Raw genomic sequence first — 16,248 nt, forward strand, 5'->3', positions numbered from 1 at the left:
TCTCCCCAGTACCACTCGGCGTCCTGCAGGGAGATGCTGTTGTTGAAAGTGCTGGCAGCTGCTGGAGCCGCAGACTTCACCGGTTTAGGAGGCAAAGCTGCAACAAATACAGAGAGGGAGAGAGAGTGGGAATTAAAAGTGTGACAGTGAATCAATCACTTCAACCCGAGTTTTTAATTCTCCACACAATCTCACACACACTCGTTCTGGGAGTCTGTCATAAAGATCAACTACTCAGAGAGAAAGTGGAGCGATTAATAAATCATCTGAGCTCCTCACAGATCCATTAGTGTCTGTAAATGATTAGAAGTGACGTTTGAGCTCATTTAGAAACAGTTTGTCCACCAGTGAGTGCTGACAAGTTGGTTTTTACTTTGTTTAAAATGTCCCACTCAGAGCACAACTTAATGTTCATAACACTGCAGCCCGACTGACGCAGCAGATACTGAAACAGGGAGTCCAAACCTAATAAAGTTGTGTCGGTCGATGGAGACTTTTAAACGATATAAACAATCAATCTCGATCAGGATCCCTCAGATTTGTGCACGTATATTTTTTTACGCGTTAAAATAAATTTACACCAGTTCTGTAACAAATGTGCAGTTAGATAATAATGATGCAGCTTTGAAGCCCACAAGACACAATGCTTTACTCTATCTTTATTATCAAAGTTTATCTTCACACACACACACACACACACACAGCTTATTAATGGGTTTTACTATTTTTTCATCATATTAATTTTGTTGTCGTCAACAGCGACTATTGAAAATCTACCTATTAAAATGTTCTGTCTCTGTATGTATCTGGGCCACAACTACAGTAAAGTAAAGATAAAGAAGTATTACTGGCCATGAACTGATGACGATCCCCCCCCCCCAAAAAAGCCCTCGTGATAAAGAAACTCGAGGTGCGCACCGACCCGTGCATTTGGAGCAGCGTCCCACCCCGTCACTGTGCTCACCAGCTGCTCGTGGACGGCGGCTTTTAAAAACCAGAACAGGAAGCTGCTGCAGGCGGACAGATAAACAACCGGCTGAAAGTCACTTCATGAAGCTGCAGATTCAGCTGATGATTCTCGACCACAGGCTCCTTTCAGTGTTGTCACATGGTCACATAACCACCTGAAGTCTGTCTTAGAACAAAATGCCCTTTTTTGGGTTTCCATGCTGAGCTTCGGTGGAGGGATACGACGACGCCACACACACAGTAAAGACTCACGTTACTGCAAATGACTCGTTTTTTGTGTACTTGTACTTTAAAAATAATTTTTATAATCTGTAATTTCACTTTTACTGAAGTATGTTTTGTTTGTCACTACATTTTAAATCCCAGCCGTTACCGAGAGTCTCCAGCTGCAGTACATCGAACGATCGCCGACCCTGCGCAGCTCGGTCCACTCCCTCTCACTGCGGACGGTCGGCGATCGTTCCCTCTGGCTGGATGAAGCCCGACGCTCCCGTTTTTACGCATGATCCGTGACGATACGGAAGATTTACAAACAAAACGGCAAAAATAGCAAGTCATGGCTCCGCTGTAGGTTTGCGCCAAGCTTGTACCACGGGTAGAGGGTAAAAGACGTTTTCATAGTTTGATAAGAGGCTTTGCTCAAATTAGCCAAAAGGACATCTGTGCGTGACATCGTTAATGTTGGTTGCCACTAGCAACCTGCTGGTAATTATTATGCCAACGCCTATAAAGTCCCATTAAAATGACCACCTGTCTGAATGTAGCATAAATAGAGATATGACTTCACACACAGTCCAGCGTTTCCCCATTTTCTGGCTTTGTTTAAATAAGTAGAATAAGAAGGCCTATAAATAAATTAAAATCATTATAAATAAGTTATTTTAGGAGGTTAAAAAAAAAAAAGTTTTACTCTTTAAATGAGCAACTTTTTTACTTGAGTAGATTTTTATACCAGTAACTTCACTTAAATAACATTGATCAGTGTAACAGTACTTTTACTTAAGTACAATATTTTAGTACTCGTCATTGCCAACTCTTAGCAGAACCTCCAACCTGCAGGAAACTCACATGTAGAGTCCATAAAATAAAGCCATCAGAACACATTCACAGTGCGTTTTATACTTTTACAGATTGGTTGAATAACGTTCAGCCACGTTTATTAAACCACAGTGTAAAGAAAAAGAAGGAGAAATCAGTTTCACCTCAGAGACAGAGTGAACAGACACGACATCAGGGAAAGAATTTAGATTCATCTACGTGGACGGGAGAACAACAACAAGACAAGAGGAATTTAGTCTCTGCGGCCAAACTATGCCAGGAAAAAGCCGAGACGACCGACCAATCAGGCTGTTTGTCCGCATAGAGATTTGGGCGGCGCGATGGTCGGCTCCTCTGCGACCGATTTTTACCCACAACACCCCTCTCTCTCTGCGTAGGTTCACAAACACGTGTACGTACATCTTTAGAGAAGCGTGCGGTTTTAAAAAGATAAATACCTTAAATACAAAAAACACACGACAGAATTAAAATCATCACGTGCGATAAAAAGGCTCAGGACACAAACAACGACCATCCGTATCCAGTTAGACCGCCACCAGGTTTTGGTCCCCTTTAACCGCTCCAGGTTCAGGTCTGAGCTCCTACCTGGACTCTGCATGTTAATGTAGCAGAGGATCTTGTCCCGTCCCCTCACCGGCTCGGCCCTGCCTCCCTCCTCTCGCTCCATGTCGGCCCTCTAAACCTTCGCCCACCTCGGCCACGCTTCAGAGGTGAAACCAAACCCGGATCCTTCTCTGCCGGATCTCATGATGGCCCAGCGCTCCGGTCCTGCCTCGGAAAAACTGACGTCATCTGGAAGGAAACGGGTCCGGGCTACTTTCTTCAAACGGAGCTCTATTTTTTCTGTCTTTTTCGACTCTTCACTCGAATTTAAAAAGATCCTCGACTGCACTGATAACAGGAATCTGCAGGATTTCCTTTCTCTCTCTCTGCACCTGCAGGTAGATCTTTCACACGTTCACCTTTACTGAGACTCGTCTACAGAGACGCCAACAGCCTGGAAATTAAAAAAACCATCCTGTTGTTGCATGAATCGAACATCTGCAGAGGTCCTTCAGCGTGAGAGATTTAAAACGACGCAACTTTTTCTCCGTCCGTCTCCCTCTCTCCCTCCTCTGAAAACCAGCCTCAGTTCAAAGCTCAGGAGAGCAGCTTGGAGATGTGTGACATCACCGCCGGCCCCGGCCAATCCTGCGATGGCAGTGATATCACTGAGGCAACACCCCCTCCCCTCCTGTCCTCTCCTCTGCTGCATCTTTCACTGTGTGGATGGATGATGTCATCGTTTCAGGCCCACCGACTGACTCAGTAAACGGATGAATCACTGAATGACTGACGGACAGTTAATGAACGACTGAATGAGTAACTGCTCGCTGACCGACTGAATGATTTTATTGGTTTATTTATTACTTATTTATAAAATATCACCGAGGGGCTGCAGCCACGCTTGCAGGTCTGAGAGGCTCTTTGAGCTAAACGCTGACTATAAGCAGGTGTAACGGTTACCATCACATGACATTAAAACCTCACGGGAGCGAGGCGGCGAGTCCGGCGGCCGCAGTTGCTTTTCTCCAGCTGCACAAAGCTGGAACCGTCTTTTGCCTGATCTCAGTCATTGATGGTGGTGGTAACGCAGTTGGTTTGCCAACTAAACAAGAAGAAGAATGAGGTCAGCAGCAGACTGAACAAAAAGGAGATTGTTGGCGGGATGTTTTGAAGAAAACCTCCTGAAGTTAATCTGCAATTACCCACATCTTTATGAGGCCTCATTAAAATAATAACCTCCTGGAGAGTCGCCGTGTTTGCTTTCACAAATTGTCATAGAAGATATTCAGGTGTCAGTCAGGGATGATCCGGCCCCGGTCTGCCCCCTAGTGGATTTGCGTTTCATCCCCCCCCCCACCGGTACACGCACGTAAGTATGTGAACAATGTTGTTTGCGTCGCCGCCGGTCTACAGATTGTTAAAAAGCAAGTCTATCGGGGGCTTTAAAGCCCAAAAAGGAGCGCAGCGGTGGATTCATTTCACATTTATTCATTTAGCTGACGCTTTTATCCAAAGCGACTTACGATTGCCGTTTGTGTCTGAAGTCGCACGTCTCTGAAGCAACGAGGGGTTAAGTGTCTCGCTCAGGGACACATTGGTTGATGTGTCACAGTGGGGGATTGAACCCGGGTCTCTCACGCCAAAAGCATGCGTCTTATCCACTGATCCATCACCACCCCCATATTTTAAATCTAAACGTCCTGGAAAAAGTCGTCTTCAAACAACTGGTCTCTTATTTAGATTACAGCATCGTCCTCAAGGATGACGCCAACATGAAGAGTCACAGAAGTTACTGCAGTTCATCCTGAGGGGGAACCTGAACTTCTGAACCACATTTCATCACAATCCATCCAACAGACTAAAGATGACAGATTTAGAGGAAATAATGTCGAAACAGACTTCTGTCATCTTTAATCCAACAGATGATCGACAACCAAGTTTCAGCACCAACAACCCTTTGTTTTATTCACAGAGGAATATAAACGCACTGTTCTATTAAACCATCAGCGTTTGATTTTGTTTCACCACAAGCAGCCGAGCAATCATGGCACAAGAAGCCAACGTGTTTATAAATCTGACATTTGAAACTTTCAGCTTTTTTGAAATCCTAAACTGTGGAGGCTATACTGACAAACACCGTCAGGAAATCTTTATATTTATAGATTATTTCATAATATTCAGATCCGTCCTCCCTCCATAATCTCGTACGGACGGAAAATGTGACGAACATCTGACATTGAGCAACAGCTGCGGCTCGTGACTGTGACGCAGATCCAGCGTGGCGCCGCGTCGCCGCTGTTGGAGGAACGGAAAGTGATAATCGAGGACTCCGGAACTGAAGCCGTCACAGCTGAGCGGCTGTCCTATAAAAAGACATCTTGGGTTTTCTTATTAGACAGTGACTTTCTTTTCAACTTATCAACCTTAAATTCCCATGTTTGTGTGTCTACATGGGCCAACATTTTTATTTTGTTTTCTTAACTGCTCCAGTATTGAGCGAATGATCATGTGCACCGTCCACTAAAGTCACACAACAACACAAACTAACCGACCGACAGAGGCAGCCGTAGAGCAGCAGCTCTAGTGTGCAGCCAGGTGAAATGACTGTTGTTGTTAAGGGGTGGCTTCGACGAGATCGTTTTAACGAATGTTTCCGGTTAAACAAAAAAGGATCTCACTCTTTTTAAAAAGCTCTCTCTCTGCAGACACTACTGAGCCCGTCAGCGGCAAAAACAAGCTCTTTAGTGGACGAACTTTCAGCCTCGTTTCGCTGCTACTGGAGCAATTACAAATATTATGATGCTCCAGTTCATCATGAATCAACATTCATATCATCATGTGGTTGCTGCCGTTTACGTTCTCATCAGATGCAAATTCACACACACACCTGGTGCAGCCTGGTTCATGTTGAGCTCGCTGGTTATCAGAACCTCCAGAACCTGAACCAGAGGATCCAGACCGGACTCAGACCTGAAACAGGAACAGAGACTCGCAGTCAGATTCAACACACGAGTGATAATCTTACTGAAGTTGCAACATGTGCCAAAACCCGCGCAAACACTCGCATTTCAAATCATTTCCAACCTTCTACCTAAACTCAACCCGCTCAGACCTGAAACATCTAGATAAACGTTTGATTCATGAAAGCAGTTACTTTCCACCACTAACTGATGAGTCTCACACTTTTACTGTAAAGATATATTTATATTTGGCTGTGAAAGTCATTTCCACACACGAGTTGTGCAACTCTCCTGTAAGAGTTGCTATTTCTGTCTAGATGTCTGAGACTAAACTTCACATGTGACTTTAAGCTCTCGAACCTTTTCTTGATTTAGATTTTCTTCACACCTTTTAAACTTCATTTGTGCAGCTGTAGGTTCACCTTTAATTATCAAACAAGATCAGCTGCTGCGAGCTCTGTGCTTGGCGAAGGGTCGGGGTGAGGCGTCGTTTAGGGAATGCAGTATGTCAATGAAGGTCCTCACTCGTGAAGACAGACATGTGCGTGTGCGCGTGTGTGTGCGCGTGTGCGTGTGTGCGTGTGCGCGTCACTGACCCTGCAGTCTGTCTGAACAGCAGTGGGCTGAAGCTCTCCGCCAGGTTTCGGGGGCTCAGCTGGTTCCTGACGGCGTTCAGACAGAGTCGGGCCAAGTGTCGGACCACGCTGAGCAGGGTCAGGCCGTACTGGGCCGGGCAGGCTGGCGAGCTGGCCACGCCACGCAGCACCTGGGCACAGTCCTCCAGGTCCCGGACCTCTGCAGACGAGCAGGAGGACAGAACTGTTAACAAACACCGACTCCACCAACATCACCTAAACTGGGTTCGGGACTCCGGAGGGGGGCTTTAGTCTAACCTTGCACTGCGTGAATCATGTCGGCCTGCAGGGTGGAGGGGAGGACGGGGCCGGGGAGCTCCTGCAGGAACCGGACCACCCCGTCACACAGGGACGACACCTCCAGCTGCTCCAGGTCTGAAAACAAACACCTCCGTTTAACAAAAGAGGACCGAGATCTTCTGGACTCGTGGCGGCCCGGTGGGTTCGGCGGATACCCCGGACTGCTGCAGGCGTTTTAACACAACAACCTTCTTTCTTTTTTTAGCCAGACATGTTTGACAGTAGAAGAAAGCGGCTCTCACCGGTGTCGGCCAGCTGCCGGGTGTCCACACCTCCTCCACCGAGACTGCGATACACACCTGGACTGTCCAGACCTGCAGCAGATAAACAACAACAGATGGTCCGACACAGCCTCGAGCTTCAGAAACACGAGCCGAGTGTTCGGCCACTTTATAAACAGACAGAGGAGACGGGGATTTAACTGCAGGAGCGGTTCTCTATTTCCAAGACTCTGGGTCTCCATGTGAACCCAAGTGGACTACAGGTGCGGTCCTCCATGACAGACCAAGATATGAAACTTTAGATGTCTACTTTGATCCGATTAAAACGTTTTATTTACGTTTGTGTGTGTTTGGTACCTTTGGTCTCTATGGCCTCCATCAGTCTGCTGAGGAGGGGGGGGGCTGTGTCCGGGGGTCCAAACTGGTCTGGGAGGTCTGGCAACACGAAGCCTGAAGACAACAACAAACACAAACAGGAGGACGTTAGCAAAACTCTATATGTGGACATAAACACTGGACTAAACTAGAACTCCCAGGGTGCATCTGGATAACAACCCTCCAATCACAGCTCTTGTTTTCTGCTCTGCTGACGACCAGCTGAAACTTTCAGCTGTTTTAAATCAGGGTCACTGTCTGATTCAGACCTCTCACTCGCTCCGTCTCTACAGCAACAGCAGCCGAGGCTCATGGGTAATGTAGTTCTTACGAGCTGTGCACCAAAGTGACAGGAAAAAAAAAAAAAAAAAAGTTGAAATAAACTGAGACAAAACTGATGACCTGAACTTTTCAGGCACAGAATATGTAAAACACCTCTGGCTTCGTCCGTCTGTGGAAGTGACGGACAATCGTATTTTGTTTTTAAATTTCACATTTGATACTGATTCTCTTTATTTTTTTCTATTATTCTTTGTCTATTAAACAGTTTTATTTTTTTTTTTTTAATAGACACACTTTGTTTTATTTACATACTTTTTAAAATTTTACGTAAGTATTATATTTTCTATTATTTTTATTAAACACAGCTTTTACTGTTTTATTTACTCGTTAAATGAAATTAACTGTAATTAGTAGCTTTGGCAACATTGTCGTTTTACATTCATGCCAATAAAGCTGATTTGAATTTAATTGAAAAAAAAAAAAGAGAGTTAAAAATGTCTCGATAGAAAATGTGTTGTGTCACATTCTAAAACTTATTTTACGTCTTCATTAAGGAGCAGCGTGAGGGACGCTCGCCTCCTCTTCTTACAGTTCAAACCTTTAATACATTTCAGAGAGTGAAGTCTGCTGCCTGTTGTTAAGTCACAAACTATTATTTTTTCCTGTTAGCTCACACGCAGCATGTGAAAGTTTAACCAGATATTAATTAAAAAGGCCCCCCCCCAGTTTATTAACCTGATTATTTTGGCATAAGAGACACACGAACACATCGCGCCTGTTCTGGCCTCACTCGACCGGCTCCCGGCCCGTTTTAGAATAAACATGACGATCTTCTTGTTGGTTTTTAAATCACTAAATGGGGTCGGCACATTGTTATATTTCAGACCTCTTAAGCCTACGCCACCTCGAGGTTTATTCCTGGTGCAGCAGTTTGTAAACCTTGTTTTTAAAAATGTCTATCAATAAAAAAAAAAAAAGGATGATATTGGAAGAGATGAGGACTGAGATCGTACGCCGATTACAGTTTGTGTTTCAAAGCGCTAAAAGACACATTTCTCTCTCGTATATCTGACGGTATTAAATTAAGACGCGTGTCCTGCTCCGACAGTAAGATCGCCATCCTGGCTTGTACATAAGAGTGACTGAGGTGTTAAATGACTCCATCAGACTGATGTACAAGGCTGCAGGTCTGAAAGAGGCTCGTGCTGACGGGAGATTCACGGCTTCAGGAATCCACGACTCTTTCACACGCTTCTCCCGATGGTTGGGGTTAGTGAAGCCAGACAACTGAACGATACTGAACTGGCTTGGTGGTACAGGCCCCAGCTCTCACCACAACACACAGACTTCCTGTGTTTTCTGGGAAGGCCGGTGGCAGCAGAACTGAGCTCAGATCTGTTCAGTCAGCGACCGCAACCCTCAAACACCAGCTGTGTTTCTTTTCCTCTGCACAGGCTGTTTGTGACTCTGAACTTGAACCACGAGATGGAAAACACATTACAGAAAACCTCAAAGAACAAAGAAACGCCACTTATTTCATTTTAGTTGTTGTTGTGCGTTATTGTGCATAAAGCTGCTGCTGAGGAAGCAGACGAAGGAAACTCAAGTGTGATTCACACTGAGAGTTCAGGCTGAAAACATCAGAGCAAAATGAGCTTTTCATTAACAACCTGGAGATGATTTATAACATTAGTACAGACACTAACAATATACACACACTAGAGAGGTCACGAGAACTGATACTTTGGTGCCAAGTCCAGACTAAATTTCTGAAAACATAACAAAACCAACACGTGGAGGAGCGCGATAAGTGCAGCTGCAGCAGCTCCGCCTCGACTCGTACTTTGGAAACCGAGTTAGTTTCGGGGCCGTTACCCGTAATAGCTCTGTGTCAAACCTCGATTTCTCGAGAGCTAATTCAGGCAGAGGTTTCACACATCGACCACCCGAGAATCACCAAAGATGACGATGCAGTTTGCAGCTCTAAGAACTGAACGTCTGTCCGACGCGCCTGTTACCATAGGAGGAGGTAGGGACCGTCTGAAAAGGTCAATACGATCCATTTCAGTCATCAATAACTTTAAAAATCTCAGACCACTGCCAGCATAGATTTCACACATGAGAGTTTGTAAAGAAAGCCGGGAACTAAAACCCAGGACCTTCTTGCAGGGAGGCGACAGCGCTGCACAGGTTCTGTCATAATAACGGTATAAATCTGTTGCGTCTCTCTGTGGAGCAGCGAGTTCATTACGTCGCCGCCATGGTCAGCCTGTGCACGAGGACATGAAGGAAAGTAATTTTGTCGTTTCAAGTTCAAGTTACGGTTTTGTTCAGATATACAAAGAATGTGTCTGATATGCACCAAAGAACATTTCAGCATAAACAAGTGCTGCTGCTTTTTATATTTTACCAATAAATGCATGTCAGGTCAAGTACATTTACTTACACAGCAAGAACATCACATGTTGACCAAAAGGCTTCAGAGAAGAATCTGAAGAAACAACCTGAAACAATTATGTGGTTGTAACAACATGACTTCATGTGGCCCCTGGGGACAAATCTAGGGGATTTTGACTGTGCACACAGCCACAGAGCAGACAGAAGAACCTGATGGAAAGATATTTTATTTACTCTGTAACAAAATAACTTTGCATTAGGTCACATGACACGGTTTAAATCAACTGTGAACACACAAGTGCGGATGTCATTCGGCACCACGTTGGTTTCGATCGTTTGAACAGGTTACGTATTTAACAAGCGGACATGCGGCGCGCCTGCTGCCGTGAAAACGGATTGCGGGTGGAAGAATCAACACCGTGACGTCTGCAGCGATTAATCGTCTGTCGGCCCAACGCCACATCATAATCATTTATGAGAGAAACTCTCAACTTTGTCAAAGTGACCACGTCGCTTAATTTTGCTATCCTGCATCATCTTTCACACCCGCACCCCCCCTCTGCTGTGCAGGACGCCTGCAGCGGAAAATTATTAGACTTCACAGATTCAGGAATGAGGAAATATTCAATCAGCACATTATCATATGCAGTGAGATCTTCAGAGGCTTTGCTATGAATGAAGAAGACAGACAACACGAGAGCGATTTGGATTTTTTATGAATTTCCACCTTCATTTAGGAGTTTAATCCTCTGATTATTAACCCCTGACCCCTGGCTCTCTGGGTTTTCTAAATTAAGAGCATTTAGGATAATTCAGTTTTAGCCTACAGACGGGCAGCATCTCAGAAACTGGCCCGTTAATTTAGATCTCCTCCCTAAAAATCCCCGAGGCTGCAGGGCTCGCCGTCTGACCGTTCAGCCCCGGAGGAACCAGTCAGGATGAAGTCTAAAAATATTTTATCATTGTTGTGTAATAACGGATCTCAGGAGCGCAGATGTGGTGTGTAGTCCACGTGTACAGGGTAACCACCAGTTAACCACAAAGATAAGCTGCTTGGGGCAGTTTAGAGATGCAGCATTAATCACCATGGCAACAGACCTCGGTTAACACCTATCCACCTTTCGATGCAACGGGTCTATCGGGAAGTTACACCCAACGTTACCTGGATAAACCGGTTGTTAATATTCTGCCCTCTTTACACTGGTCGTTGCGTACTCACCCTCTGACTCCGAGTCAGTCCTCACTGACGCCGCAGATGGCGGTCTCGGTGGGCGGGGCTTCGGTGTGGGCGGGGACATCCTCTTTCTGCCGACAAACTCCACGTACGTCCCCGGGAAGTCGCCTTTCTCCTGTCGGGCCAGAGAGGGACGAGTTAATAGGGACGTACAGGCGTTTAAATCAAACATAAACTGTGTGTTCTTTTATTCCGAAGTGTCTGAGAGCAGCGACACGTTTATTCTTACATATATATCTAAATATGCTGGTTTAATCATCAAGAATGTTTGTTCCAGTTGTACATTTATGATATAATATAATAAACGAGTGCACGATTTTGAAAAATAGGACAAAAATACGGGAACCCTGCATGTTCGTCCCAGTGGACACAGGAACATCTCTGGAGAAGGACGTGCTTTAACTAAATATTGCTCCTCAAATCCAGACAAATCTTCTCCTCTTCTTTCACAGACACACAACACAAAAAGGTTGAGTCAACATTTCTCCATTTTAACTGGTCATCAGTGTGATTTCTGTATAGTCAGCAGCTGCGAGCCGCTGCAGGCGAGTTTAATTACAAACTAAAGGAGCACCACATGCTGGAAAAACAATCGTGCTGCGTTCGGGTGCCGCTCGGGAAGGTCTCATTCACAGAGTTCAACAAACGTTTCTAACCATCAAACCTGTCGTCCGCCATGTTTCAACGTGTATGAGGTCATCGACTCGTGTAGCAAAACTTCCAAGTTGTTGTTGTTGTTGTTGTTTGGACTTCAGGGGGAGTTTTCTCCAGTTGGGAAATCATTTTTATTTATTTTATTTTTTTAATCAGTACACAATGAAAAGGTGCCAATAATTTTCTCCAGTCCATGTTTAGAGTTCTGTGTGGAATCTCTCAGATTTGGCTTTTCTAAAATCTGTTTCCAGTGCAAATAAAAATAAAAAACATAAACAACAACGACGCATTTGTAATTTGACAATTTTCTGAATGAAGTTACGTGACAGACATGCAGGGGTGCAAATATTTCTGTAAAGCATTTATAAAGCTGCAGCAGTGAAACCATCCACAGATGAATGGATTAATAACCGAGCAACAAAAATAAAATGTCCTCCAATGTAAATTAATCATCAGTCATTATTAATTAATTTCCTCTGTTTCACACCTTCAGCGATCTTTAGCAGTTGCCACAGGGTAAATAAAGAGTAACGTGTCGCTGTGTGAAGCCGTTTTACTGCTGGCTGGGTGAGAAAGATGAGATCAGTCAAACGTGCAGAATATTTTACGCAGAGTGAAAGGAAAGTTTGACTCTGTGAAATGATAAGACAAGATAACATCAGAGTCAACACAAGCTGTCTGAGCCGACAAGGTGTGTGTTGGGGGGGTTTTTGAAGCAGCAACACAGAGTCTCAGTTGTGGCGTCAGTTTTAAAATACAGCTGCAGATTTTCACCAAAGTGTCCAACTTCCAACCCCAAAAAACAAAACAAACAAATCACGTCCCAGCTCTGAAACGATTCTCTACAGCTCGACCGAGCTCTGAGGAGATTTACTGCAGATCAACAGCGAGCGCGGTTTGTGGTGGTTCATCAGTGAAGAGAGCGTTTCCTCTGCACAGAGGAGAAATGGAAAGTTCAGACAGCCTGGGGAGGTGTGAAACTGAGGTGTTTGTTTTGATGTTTGTGTCAAAGACTCTCCAAACTAAGTGACAGTAAAACAGAGGCGTTTTCAGCTGCGTAAGTTCAACATAGAATCATTTAAATATTTGATCGACTTTTGCTGCTTTTCCATTGCTGGTATCAACTCGACTCGCTTCGGCCCGCCGGCCTCCGTTTTCCATTGCGCCCACTCAGTAGCCGGGTGATGTCACGGTGGCTCCGCCTACGTCTGTCTATCAGGTCTGGACAATCCATTGAAAAGTAACTCAGACATCATTTTGCCATGTCGGTTCATTTGGTTATTAAATCCTAGAATGTGTGCGTTCATCAGAACAGAAAACAAAATGATCGTTCAGGAAACGAGCTGAAACATTCAATTAATTTAGATTTTAGGTGAAATCGTCCACCCTACCGTCTACGAACATTACTGAAAACGTGTCTGCGCAGCCGACTGCGTCTACCCGGTCGGCGCGGCGTCGTACCTGAGTGGTCTCGTTGAAGCCCGGCAGCCAGCCGATCTCCGACGGCCGTTCTTCGGCTCCGTTAGTGCAGCCGAGCGCCAGCAGCGCTCCTTTAGTGACCAGCAGTATGTCTCCGACGTGCAGGTCGATGTCCTCCTCCCGCTCCTTCTTGTAGTCGTACATCGCTCGGTACTGAAAGCCCTCCGAGCTCATCATGGCGGCTGAATATGGCTTCACAATATCTTAACAAAAACAGCTCTGGGTATAAAAATATAAAAATAGGGTTTCTTCGTGTCCTGAGTGGATCTAACGAGGAGAAGCTAGACTAAGTAAACATGGCGTCTCCAGCTGTCTGTGTGTGTCTCCCCTGTCTCCATGTCTGTTGAAGTCCTGTCATCCCTCCAGGCCGAGCCACAGCCGCTCAATCAAAGCATCCTCGCCGTTCATGAACAGGAGTCTCAGCAGGGGCGGGGGCCACATCTGGGGAGACGGCGAGTCAACCTGCGAGACCAGAGGAGGACAACGTTTAACGATGAGCGGAGGGAAGCAGGACACATGTAGGGCTCAAAACAAGTAGTTAGTCGAGAGAGAAAAAGTGTCAGCCACCACTTTAATGATCGACTGATCGCTTATTTTGGGACATTCCCCTTGGATTCTGTGAGCACTGTAACGTTTCTCTACACTTCATGAGAGAAAATAATCAGACAATAATCTTTAACTGCTGCCCCTAAAAGAAAAATCCTACTACACACGATTAGCTTTTGATTTACTGACAACAGTCGTATATACGTCCCTGAGGTTTACAGACAGAGACTGAAGATCTGAAATTAAGAACTAGTAGAATATAAGAAGAACAAAGACCTAGAAAACTGATTCAAACAGAAAGCAGACAATGAAACCAAAAAAGCATCAAAGACTCAAAATAAATAAATAATTGACTGTTGAGAAACATGTCGATCAAGCAGAGGGTCGTTTTAAAGACTGGAGGACGAGACTCTTCATTAAAAACTGTTCTGTCCCGTACAGACACAAATCCTGACCTAAAACGTCGTCCCCAACAACAAAAGTTATCTAATGTTGTAGCAGCCGTACGAGACAATTATCTAATAAAAGACAGATTAAAACTGGAAAAATGACGCTTTAAAAATCAGGAACTCTCAGATCAAAAAACAAATCAAGAAAATTATGAATCTTTAAACTTTTCAATTTAGCCAAATAAAAATAAAAAAAAAAGGTTGAACATGAGCTCTGGATTTACCTGCACACGATGTTAGCGCTACGTGCCTTTCTACACTAACTGGGCAGTTTTTGAAGAACCTAATATTTACCTCATGTTGGGTGTAAATATTGCTCTTGCTAACTTCACCTGAGGGCAGAGGCAGCGAGTTCAAGTAGTCACGTAGAGGAGTCACCGTTGAGCAGCTGGAGGGAATTAGGAACCGGGGACGCCACCCAGTTTGTAAACTGCACATGTGCTGGTTTTGCACAAACTATTAATGTATAGGAATAAATACAGTGTCAAACACGTATTCAGTGGCAGATATCTTTCTTGCACCATCAGGCTTCAAATGCACCCGAGGGGCTTTTTTGTTGTTCGACTGCCACCACAGAGAGAAACCTGCTCTAATTAAAGTTAACAAAAACATCCCCTGGATTTTGTTTTCACTTTGATTGAATTAAAAATATGACAAGAAAGTGAAATCTAGTCCAACACTCAAAGATAGTCCATTCACACTGATTTACAAGGATCAATCAATTAGTCTGAGCCACAAAAAAACAAACAAAATCTACCAGCAATTGTTTAATTTTTTTAAGCTAAAATCTCTCATATAGTCGAGAATGTGTGATGATAAACACATTTTAAACTGTCATTAGCCTTATAGTCTAGACAACAAAAGAAAATGATCAAATCCTCACATGGAGAAGCTGGAGTCAGAGAATTACTAATGTTTGCCTGAAAAAAAAAAAACAAAAAAACAAAATTGATTTTAAATTAATTTTCCTGACCTAAAAATATTCAAATTATTTTACCTCTGATCTATCTGATTTTTCCCTGCCGGAGATCAATGAAGTATTTCTGATTTTATTTTATTTTTTTAAACTGTAGTTTAATTTCTTAAGTGTTTTCTTGCTTTTATAGTGTTTGTTATCTGTTTAATGTGCGTTTTATTGTCTTTGTACTGGTGAAAGCACTTTGTAACGTTTGTTTGTTTTTTTTTGAAAGCGCTCTATAAATAAAGATTATTTTATTATTAAAATAAAAAACATGTGTGTTGTGTTTCTATGCTCGGGGGGAATTTCTTGGATTATTATATTATTATTTGCTGAATGACTTGTCATTTTCCACTTACATACTTTCTATTATTATTTCTATTGATTATACTATGATATGCAAGTGAGCAATGCGTTACAATGAATTTCCCCTCGGAGATCAAGTAAGTATTTCTGCTTTCTGTGTACATTAGAAGGATAAAGAATATGTCAGTTTAAACACTAAAACTGGTGGTTAATCACGTTAACGCACCCGTTCCTGTCAGACAATAATCACCGAAAAGCAGACTACATGTAGGGAAATATATTAATTAAATTAAGGCCGTATGGATGAAAACACAATTTTAAACATAGATCACCATTTTATTTTTTTTAAATATCCATATTTTACGGATTAAAGCTAAAACGCGCACTAAACTTGCTGAATTGTAAAGGGGCTTTGGTGCTGTAGCGAAGTGGCAGAAGAAAAGACGGAAAAGCGGATCGGACTGAAAAGAAGAGGTACTTTCCGACTAACAGCATTAAACAAACAGAGAAAAAGAGTTTGTATTTCACCCTTAACTATCCTCCTACAGTTAAGCTTTACAGTAATACTACAAAATGTTGTAAAATAGTGTCCTAAAAGCACAGAAGCTCTGAATCCCTCCAGGAAACGACGATGCATGCCAGCGCTAGCTTAGCCTGCTAGCTTGTGTCAGTCGCTTCAAACGTCTCACCTTTTTGTTAATCTTTCACCGATTAAAGCATCCCGCGGAGCAAACAGCGGACTTCATCACGGAGCAGCGAGCAGACACGACGTCCAGGTGTTTGAAAACTGAAATAGTCCGCTTTGTTTTAAGCGATTACTTCCAAAGATGTGCTTCGGTCGACTGAATTTTAAGGAGCTACCCTGGTGTCAAGCTAGC

The 16,248-nt window shown here is 43.8% G+C and overlaps 1 protein-coding gene across 1 annotated transcript; it reads right to left on the minus strand.

Annotated features, from left to right (window-relative positions):
• Positions 1 to 5: 5 nt before the first annotated feature.
• Positions 6 to 16,248, minus strand: LOC123965439 (phosphatidylinositol 3-kinase regulatory subunit alpha-like; the record flags this gene model as incomplete). The annotated part of the gene is made up of 9 exons (XM_046041958.1): positions 16,060 to 16,248; positions 13,094 to 13,573; positions 10,964 to 11,093; positions 7,048 to 7,140; positions 6,712 to 6,783; positions 6,428 to 6,544; positions 6,131 to 6,329; positions 5,462 to 5,544; positions 6 to 97 (listed from the first exon to the last, which is right to left on the minus strand). Coding segments are annotated over exons 2-9 (981 nt in total), but the record flags the coding sequence as incomplete, so codon positions are not given.

This window comes from Micropterus dolomieu, unplaced genomic scaffold, assembly GCF_021292245.1.
Source record: "Micropterus dolomieu isolate WLL.071019.BEF.003 ecotype Adirondacks unplaced genomic scaffold, ASM2129224v1 contig_9713, whole genome shotgun sequence".
Lineage (NCBI taxonomy): Eukaryota > Metazoa > Chordata > Actinopteri > Centrarchiformes > Centrarchidae > Micropterus > Micropterus dolomieu.